We start from the raw sequence: 10082 nt of genomic DNA, 5'->3' as shown, positions 1-10082 counted from the left end.
AACTGGTTCTACCCGAATTAACCCATCACCTACCTCTTGTCACCATGGAGTGTGTTTGTGTTAGAGAGAGAGAGAGAGAGAAACTGAAACACAGACACAGAGATACAGAGACAGAGGAGAGGCTGGTTGTGGGGGGATTTCTTTTGGACAAGGCTGTTGATTATTGTCTGGTCCCCACTGCAACAATCCCCTCTACCCAGAGAGGAGGGATGAAGGTGTGCCTCCTCCTCACTTTAGGGTGGAGGGATTTAGAGGCCGTTTGGCAAGTTTGTGCCTCAGGGGTCCATGGGCCAGACAAAGGCAAGGCTAAGGCAACAGCCCCTCTTCTATCACCTCCATCCCCCCAGCAGAGAGATGATCATGCTGAATTGTGAGTGTCTGCTGAGTTGTCTGCCTCCCCAACTTGACCTGTATCCCCTGCCCCTGCAGGAGGCATAGCAGCTAGCTGATGCTTGATAAATGTTCTGGTGAACAGAGGAAAGACTGTTGGAGCCACACAGATCCAAGTTCAAATCCTGCCTCTGCCACTTTCCAGCTGTGCTCCCTTTGGGGAAGTCACATCATCTCTGTAACCTCATTTTCTCACTTGTAAAATGAAAATAACTGAGTGTCTGTTCTTAATAACACAGAGCTTTATTTTCCCCTGAGCCGTCATTTTATTCTGACACAGATCAGAGGTGCCCCCCGACAGGACCTTCGTACCTTCCCTCAGCCATGGGCCCACTGGTGGGGGTGCAGGGGTGCCGGCCAGCACAGTGGGCATGGGCTGTCAGTAGCCAGAGCCGGGGACCTGGGCCAAGCCTGTCCTAGCTCCTTCTTGCGGGAACAGAACCCCATCTGCTCCTCTAGGAAAGAGATCTGTTCACTCAGAGGGTCGATGCGGTCCAGCTGCTGGAAGGGGTGAGCCAGGAAGCTGCTGGGGTCAGGCCGCCTGTGCTCCAGGGCCCTCAAGGCCAGGCTGTACAGTGGGGCCAGCAACAGCTATAGCTTCTGCTCCAGCACATCCACCCTTGACCGAAGCCGCCGCACCTCCTCCTCTACCGCACTGTCCATTCCTGTTGTGGGGTTCGGGGCTACCCTGGGGGTCCCTCTCTTGGGCAAACAGAGCACACTATCTGCTGATGGGCCGTGCCCTTCCCGACACTGGCAGCAGTAACTACCCACGGTGTTGACACACCACGGGGGACAGGTGCCCCCTCCAGCACTGCATTCATCCACGTCTGTCTGGCAGGTGTCGCCCTGCCATCCTGCAGGGCGGTGACAGCAGCCTGGCTGGACACAGTTCCCCCGTTCTGCCACAGTGGCTGGCATATTGCTGCTCCACGGGCCCTGGGGAGACTGCTGGTCCTCTTCCAGCCAGGGCAGCAGGCATGGCGAAGCCTGGCGGAGGCTGGCCCAGGGCCGCGGCAGTAGGCAGTCCTGTAGATGGTCCAGTAAGTGCTGCAGGCTCAGAACTGTCACAGGTGGTGAGGAAGGGTTGGTACATTCGCTACACAAAAGTCTCGACTCGGGGCCCTTGGGAGCCCCTGTGGCCAGGCCGGTAGACATGCTCAGTGCCACCCACTGCCAGCGCCGAGAACCACAGCGGAAGTAGCTCCCTGGAGTCACACAGGCCCCATGTTTGCAGGTGGGATGGCCTTCTCCTCAGGGCGGCCGCTCCAGCCGAGAGCACACTGAAAACCAGAGTGTTTATTGAAATGAGATCAAGCATTGGCACATAGTAGGTCTCCCAACAATGATGAACGTATAAAGACACAGCAGTCTTGGAAATTGCACACTGGCAGGCCCTCCTGAGAATTTCCCGTCTGAGCTGATGCAGTGCTAGAACTTCCGGATCTTGGTTTCCTTCCCTGCTCCTTCCTCAGTCACCACCACCATCATCATCATTAGCAGCAGCAACAGCTGCCGGTTGTATGGCAATTTCCCGAAATTCTATGACTTGGTCTCATGTAAATCCACCAATAATCCTGTGAGGTCTGTATATAATTCCTATTCCACAGAAGGCATCTAGGCCTAGAGAAGGTGTATGACTGGCTCAAGGACATAGGGATTTGAGGCTTGAGGGCACTGCTTTTGACCTTCCTTAAATGAACTGATTTACTATGTATTCAGTACCCACTGTGTGCCAGGCACGTCAATTAGCAGCATGGCTCCTGTCCCCTCACAGATGAGTCGAGAGGACAGGCATGCAAGGCAAAACGGTACTTATAACTCTGCACGGCAAGTGCTGCCCATGAAAACCCCAGACAAGAGGACAATTTCTTTTTTTTGGGGGGGGGCAATCAGTTGGAGAGCAGATCCAGTCCACTTTTTTTTTTTTTTTTTTAAATCTCTGTGGCTTTGGGCAAGTCCCTTCACTTCTCTGGGCCTTGATTTCTTCATCTGTAAAATGGGAACTATGAGGAATGCCTCATATAGGAGAGTATGACTCTCTCACTACAATCACTGCAGAGATAACAGACATAATGCATATGTGTGGCACAGGGGCACAAGCAAGAACTCGGTGAATTGTAGCTGGTTCTTCACTATTGCAACCTAGATGTGAGCCAGGGGCCGCCTGACCCCTTGAGATCCTCACAAGATGAGCCCAAGCACCCACTGCAAAACCCTCTTCAAGATTACTGCAAATTCCTGGGACACTTGATCTCTCCTGACCCAGCGCCTGCTTCAGCCTGTACTGTCTTTGGTCAACATTATACCAAAATAGATGTAAAACTTGGCCCCCTCCACTATTTCCACAACACCCCAATCTAGGCAGCCTCAGTGAGTATGGGAGGCTTTTTTTGAAGGTTTCCAGGGATGGGAGACCGAGAAGGGCATCACATCATAGTTACAAAAAACCTCAGGGTGAACTAAAAATAACTTGGTTCCCTAGATGGCCTCAGCCTTCTCTTCTGCTTCCTTTTCCATTGTCCCCAGCCCTTCAGCCTTGGGACAGCTGCCATAGTTTGGCTATTGTCTCCAATTCCCTCTTCCTAAGGAGCTCTCCAATTTCCATTCCGGGCATTATCCCACCGTGGGAAGCCTTAGAGGTTGGAAGGGTTGGCTCTCCCTCCTATCTCTCCCTCACCCAGCCACCCACGACACCCCCATGAGTAAAGCACCACAGGGTGCCTTCCCCGCCTTCTCATAGCCCCCACAGGAAGGGAAAAAATGTTTGCAATCATTCCTGGTAGTTGATGCTGGTGGGTGGGTGACCCTGGCTAGCTGCTGGCTGCAGACCTGCCTCCCCCATTTTCAAGACCCAGTCCTCCAGTTTCTGGTAGATTCTCTTGAGTGCTCGGTAGCTTAAAACATCCAGTGTCATTTTAGGAAAAAATTCAAATCCTAGTCCACTTTCTTGTTGCCTCCACAGCAGCTGTGTCTCAGAGCTTCAAGAACAAACTTTCACCTTCAACAGTTTTTCAGTGTTTTCCCAACCAAAGCCATCCTCTTCTCTAGGACAGGAAGTCACATGCTGAGGATCTGTGAGCTGCAACTGGCCCGCAGGGATGTTCTTAAGAAATCAAATCAACACTTAAAAATTCAAAGATTACACATGAAAATCTGGATTTGTGGCATTTCATGTAAACTCGTAATATCTGTCATCGTAGGACCCACATTCCTCCCAAGGAGCATGTTGGCCTGAATGGAGAGCAGAGTCTCTGCCCTTTAGACAGGTTTTTCTTGTGCTGTCACCCACTGGCCTTATTTCTCCTGCTTGATCCCTGTAGGCTTGCAACTTTGTGACCTTTGCTAAAGGGCATTTCGGCACCGGTTTCCACCCTCCACTGCGTTATTACAATCAAATTGGGTCTATAAATGTGCTAGGTTCGCAAAGGGTACCCTAGGCAGAAGACACGGCAACAGTAGTCACTTAAGTATGCAATCGGTGACTGTTCCTGGAAGGGCAAGGGGTCCGGAGGAACTGGGTCTCTGGGCTAGGGGGCTGTAAAGGGTTAAACTGGGGCTTGGTTCTGTAGGGCCTTAATGCTCTCTTACAGGACACTGGGAGCCAGTGTGGGGTTTAGAGCAGGGACACAGCATGGGGTGTGCATATGAGAAAAGGGGCTGGGCAGCTCGTGAACGGGATGGACTGAAACCCTCCCATCCCTCTGAATGTCCCCCCAGAAAGCCCAGCGAGAGGCTGAGGCCGTGATCCAGGAGGGCCCGGGACGCTGCGGCCAGGAGCGGCGGTGGGAATGGCTGGGACGATGGCAAGGGAGGGACTCTGGAGACAGCCTTGCGCGGGAACGGGTACGCCTGACCTTGACGGAAAACACTGCAGGCGCCGCGGCCGCAACGCGTTCGTCTATCCCCCCCTCCCCTCCCCTGCGCCGCAGCGGACTGCGGCGGAATCCCGGCCCCTCGCCTCCGCGCCCTCCCGCGCCGCTGCGGCACGCGAGGGGCGGGGGCGGCGGGGTGGCGGGGATGCCCGTCTTCCCTGGAAGGCCGGAGAAGGGGGTGGGGGAAGGAGGCCGGTCACGTGGCGCCGCCACCAGGCGCAGCCCGATTGGCGGTTCCGCAGCCCTGCCTGCCCGGCTGCTCGGATTTCCAGGCACGGAGCAGCCCCTCCTGCGTGTCCGGGCTCGCAGGGGATGCTCTGGCCCAGCGCCGAGCAGGGTAGGGCGGGGCCCGGGCTCTCTGTCCTGTTAACCGCTGCCAGGTCCCTGGCTTCTCGCCGAGATCCTCACTGCAGCTTGGGAGGCCTGATTTTTGTCTCAGTGAACACATCCCTTCTCTGCGTCTCTCCTGCCTTCCCCCATCTGTCCCTTTTCCTACCGGGCTACCTGGAGGCCAGCTTTGCGAGGACTGGCTGAAGCAGGTTTGTGTTACTTGCCACAATGTTGCAGCTTTGGGCGAATCAGTTAACCTGGCTGGAAGTGGGGAAGATTCAAATAGAAATCCCACAGACACTCTTCCTCTCTCTTTGCTCCTCCCCTGCTCACGCTTTGACTCTCTCTCTCTCTCTAAAATAATAAATAAACATTAAAAAAAAATTTTTTTTAAAGGGGGTGCCTGGGTTGCTCAGTTGGTTGAGCCTCCGATTTTGGCTCAGGTCATGGTCTCGGTGGTTCGTGAGTTCCATCCCGGCGTCAAGCTCTGTGCTGACAGCCCAGAGCCTGGAGCCTGCTTCGGATTTTGTGTCTTCCTCTCTCTCTGCTCCTCCCCTGCTCACGCTTTGTCTCTCTCTCAAAAATGATAAGTAAACATTAAACAAAAAATTTAGAAATCCCACAGACACCTCAAGTCCCACACATCCAAACCGACAGCAGTCTCTCCCGAACTGCTCCTTCTTTGTTTCGCCATCTGTTTTAAGCAAAAACCGGATAGCCACATCCATCTTGCTATATCCCCCATCAAATTTATGACCGAACCCTATTAAATTTACCTCCAAAATATTTCTTAAACCTCAGAACCGGGTATTTTCCCTTAGGATTTATCCCAGTTTATACTGTATGTTTATTTGTGTGATTGTTGTTGAACAGTAAGCTCCATGAGAACAAGGACCTTGTCATTTTGCTCATCACTGTATCACCAACACAGTACCGGCACGTACTAGGTGCTTCATAAATTTTTATTAAATGAATAGATGCACGGCAAGTCCCGTGCTAGGTACTAGCCGTGGAAGGGACAACAGAATTTAAGGTGAGACACACAGTTCTATCCTCAAGAAGTCATCTGTGTAACAAACGTGCCCTGGGGCCTTCTCTATGTTAGGCCAGTGCACAAGACGAGTAAGACACCATTTCTACCTTTCATCTAGGGGGACCACACATGACCAACCTAAACAACAATAAGACTCTGGTATTGGAGGGGTCAGGTGTGGTGGTATATAATGACCTCTAGAGTCAGAAGAGTCCAGGGTTTGGAATCTAATGATCTGGCTTCCCAGGCCAGCTTTGTCTCCTGGCTATGTGACCACAAATCTCCTCTCTCTCAAAGGCTCCATCCTTTCATCTTAAAAATGGGGGATAATAATACTATCTAAGAGACATGAACAAGACAAACGAACACGTTAAGTGCCAGGTTTTACAACAATGTCAGGTATGGGTGGGCGACTATACCTCCTACTTTGCCTGAAAGAGACCAGTTGACACCTGTTGAACCAGGGCAGTTAATTAATAACAGCGTTCCTGGGGGCACGTGGGTGGCTCAGTTGGTTGAGCTTCTGACTTTGGCTCAGGTCATGATCTCATGGTTCTTGAGTTGGAGCCCCACGTCAGGCTCTGTGCTAAAATCTCAGAGCCCGGAGGCTGCTTCAGATTCTGTCTTCCTCTCTGCCCCTCCCCCACTCACGCTCTGTCTCTCTCAAAAATAATTAAACATTAAAAAAAGTAATAATAATAGCATTCCTGAGGCTCCTGGGAGGCTCAGTTGGTTAAGTATCTGACTTTGGCTCAGGTCATGATCTCGTGGTTTGTGAGTTCAAGCCCCACATCGGGCTGTCTGCTGTCAGCACAGAGTCTGATTCGGATCCTCCGTTCCCCTCTCTCTCTGACCCTCCCTGCCCCTGAGTGCACGCACTCTCTCTCTCAAAAATGAATAAACATTAAATAAGAAAAAATAATAGTGTCCCCGTTCGTTCTCAAAAGTGTCCTGGGCTTGGACAGTAAATTATATGGTCATCCTAGTAATAGGTGTGATACTAGGGGACACAAAGGTGGGAGGGTGGTGGGGCTGACTGTAGAAAGGGGGGCTGTGACCATGGAAATGAGCCTGGAAGTATGCATGCCATTACACCAAGTGAAGAGAGACGGGAAGGGCGTAAGAGGCAGAGGGACCAGCATCTGCAAAGGAAGCAAAACTTGGTAATTCTGGGCATGCCTAGATAGCATCCAGAAGGCCAAATGGTGCTCGTTTTGGCAGCATATATACCAAAATTGGAACGGCACAGAGAAGATTAGATGGCCCCTTGCACAAGGATGTCACACAAATTCGTGAAGCCTCCCATATTTTTAAGGGGCGCTTGGCCGGCTCAGTCGGTAGAGCCCGTGGCTGTTGCTCTCCAGGTTGTGAGTTCCAGCCCCATGTTGGGTGTAGAGATTACTTAGGGAAAAAAGGCCAAATAGCTCAATTCTAAGAGGCATGGAAGGAGATGAGGCTGACAGTGGGAACTGTAGAAGGGATTGGCATGAGTTGGTGGCTTTACAAAAGAGTCCAACTGAGGAGCTGGGGCCAAAGTCCAGGCAAGAGAAATAATGAGGCCTGAAGCCAAGAGAGGTTCTAGAAACACTTTAGAGGTTAACTGGACTTGGGGGGTTGGAGGACAGGTCAGGGGCAGGAGAACGTCTAGGGGAATGGAGAGGCCACTCATTGAAGCAGGTGGGGAGGAAGGGCCAGGAAACCCAGGAGACAGGAGGTGACCCAGATTGGACTGCCTAAAGTAGGGGTCATAAGAACTAGGGGTCACTTCTGAGGCGAGGGGAAGGAGCTGGGGCCCAGTTGGTATGCAGGTGACATCTGAATAAAAATTACCTTTCAGAGCAACCTTGAAAGGCAAGAGAAAGCTCAAAAATAGAGGCTCAAGTAAAGAAAGAGCTGATTTTGCAGACCAACCTCATTGTACATATCGCTCTCCTTGATCAAAATGTTCCCACAATGCCCCGCTGCATAACAGAATAAAAGCTGAGGTCCTCAGCCTGGTCTTCAAAGCTTCTGGTGACCTGGCCCCAACCTATCTCTGGTGAACGTTTCATATTTCACCTGGTCACTTTTGGCCCCTCCCTTCTTCTGAAAACAAGAATTGCTCTTCCCCTGGCCTAACATATGGTCCAGGTGGAAACCATCAGTCATGGCATCCTGTTCCCTATGATCAAGGGTGTGAGTGAGCATGTGACCAAGCCTGGTCAGTCAGAATCCTCCTGCAGGATTTTGGGGATTTGGAACAAAGGGAAGAGAATTTCTCATCTCTCTGGTGAGGGAGCTAGAAGGCATGAGCTGGGGATTGCTGTTGGGCACAGTTCCAGCCTAGAGAGGAAAGTGGTCTGAAAAGCCACAGTAGGGAGATGAGAGGGTTATTGTTTACTAGGTACAGGGTTTCAGTTTGAGAGATAAAAAAGTTCTGGAGATACATGGTAACAAAAGTTGCACAAACAACGTGAATATACTTCATGTCACTAACTGCACACAGAAAACTGGTAAAAATGCAGGGCAGCTCGGTGGCTTAGTCCATGAAGTGTCCAACTTTGGTTCAGGTCATGATCTCACGGTCTGAGAGTCTGAGCCCCGCATCGGGCTCTCTGCTGTCATCTTGAAGCCCCCTTCAGATCCTCTGTCTCCCTCTCTCTCTCTTCCCCTCCACCATGCTCGCTCTCTCTCTCTCAAAAATGAACACTAAAAAAATTGGTAAAAATGGTAGATTTTATGTAAGGTATACTTTACCACAGTTAAAAGGAGGAGGAAGAGGAAGAGAAGGAGGGGGAGGAGCTTCCAGGCAGAGAAGCAAAGATGAATGATGGGAGGAGTGCAGGTGGTTCCCTGGCTGCAGTTGGTCCTTGGGCCCCTTTGCTGCAGTGCTTGTCTCAAAGGATTGCCTGAGTCAACCTCCTCTTTTAGGATCAGCTAGTTCATGTTGGGTTTCTCTTCCTTGCATCCAATGGAGTCATAACACAGAGGCTTTCCATTCTCTCTTCTCTCTCGCATCCTTTCGGACATTCTCCACTCTTGTCACACGCTGCTGTCCACACTCGTCAGACTGATCCTGTGTTTGTACTCCTATGCCTTTCCTCCAGACTCCCTCTGCCCTTTCCCCTACTGACAAGTGTCAACTCCCTACTCGTCATTTGAGACCCAGCTCAAAGGGCTCTTCCTCGGAAAGCCATCCCTGACTACCCCGAGCAAGGCTTGCCATTGCCCTCCTCTGGCCTGTCCATGTCTTTGTCACCTAGTATCCCAATGACCTGCTTTCCTGTCTGCAACCCTCATTAGGCTCTGTTTTTCATCTCCATGATCCTAGTGCCTGACAAACAGCCTAGCACAAGGAATCATAAATGTTTACTGAATGAGTGAAAAATGAGTAAGAATCCTTCTTTCTCTCGTGCCATCCCCCTGAGTCACTACTCAGTCTCCACCAAGTGGAGACACAGGAAAAAAAAAAAAAAAAAAAAAGTAGGAGGAATTGCTTTAGTCCCTCGATTCAAGGGTGATGGATCCAGGAGGGAAGAAAACCCAGTAGGAAAGGAATGGGGCCATTGCAAAGTTCAATGGCATTTATGAGAGGTCAGCTTTCTGCCAAAGCACTGATGGTGGCAGCTTTGAGCTGAGGCAGAGTTTGTTTGGACGCCAGTGCCAAGACAAGCAAACATTCAGTGTTGAGCTTTTCAGCAAGCTTGGATTCTGACAGCTGTGTGGGGAGAAACAACTAAAAGCCGTCTGGGTCTGCCTGGAATCAGGAGTCCCCGTCTCCTTCAGACACAATCTGACCCAAGGAACAAGGCAGCCTCTTCTCTACCCTTCATCCCCACCATAGGCACACACCTCCTTGAAGGGACCCTGCCACTGATCAGGACATTTGGCACTGAGGACAGAGTAAAAAACAACTCTAGGGAGCTGTGGCTTTGATAATATGGCTTACTAAATAGTCCATGGCTTCCCCCCTACAATTCCCAGCCTGCCTTGCCGTTAGATTCGGCTTGTGTGACAAGGTCCGGTTAAGAGTCTGTATGGAAGTAATGCGTGTCATTTCCAGGCTGAAGTCTTTCATTGCCAGTACATTACCTTCTATGTAGCAACCTTTCCCTTATTGAGGCAATCCTGAAAGCCTTGTATTGAGGTTGTAGCAGTGGCCTGGGTCTCTGAGTTACCCAGTGGAGTAGAGGATCCGTATGCTGGAGAGCACCTTGAGCCACATCAGGCTTTGCATGAGTGACAAAAATAAACCTTTGTTGGGTTAAGCCGTTGAGCCATTCGGGTTCTTTGTTACCATAGCAGAGCCTAGCCTATTCTGACGAATATATAGAAATTAATTGTTGTTTTAGCCATCCAGGAGCAAACCTCCTTACTTGAGGAGAAACATGCCCCCTCCTTATGGTATTGGTCACTTCTCTCTTCTTTCCTGACTTCTCAGCAGCAGTTGTCACAATCGACAATCGAAACATTTC

At 50.9% G+C, this 10082-nt stretch overlaps 1 protein-coding gene and 1 non-coding gene across 2 annotated transcripts; one reads left to right on the top strand and one right to left on the bottom strand.

Annotated features, from left to right (window-relative positions):
• Window positions 1–605: 605 nt before the first annotated feature.
• On the bottom strand, window positions 606–9986 carry LOC102948764 (epidermal growth factor-like protein 7). The gene is made up of 2 exons (XM_042996346.1): window positions 9700–9986; window positions 606–1673 (listed from the first exon to the last, which is right to left on the bottom strand). Exon 2 carries the CDS (start codon window positions 1546–1548, stop codon window positions 982–984), a length of 567 nt encoding a protein of 188 aa, XP_042852280.1. The 5' UTR covers window positions 1549–1673; window positions 9700–9986; the 3' UTR covers window positions 606–981.
• LOC122241654 lies at window positions 6834–6940 on the top strand. The gene has a single exon (XR_006221894.1). It is a non-coding gene; the product is annotated as a U6 spliceosomal RNA (small nuclear RNA).
• Window positions 9987–10082: the final 96 nt, after the last annotated feature.

The sequence above is a fragment of the Panthera tigris genome, chromosome C1, assembly GCF_018350195.1.
Source record: "Panthera tigris isolate Pti1 chromosome C1, P.tigris_Pti1_mat1.1, whole genome shotgun sequence".
Lineage (NCBI taxonomy): Eukaryota > Metazoa > Chordata > Mammalia > Carnivora > Felidae > Panthera > Panthera tigris.
This window is presented reverse-complemented; position numbering and strand designations above follow the sequence as displayed.

Bases quoted from the DNA above. Each gene is read 5' to 3' on its own strand.
- LOC102948764 (XM_042996346.1), bottom strand. From the start codon at position 1,548: ATGTCTACCGGCCTGGCCACAGGGGCTCCCAAGGGCCCCGAGTCGAGA.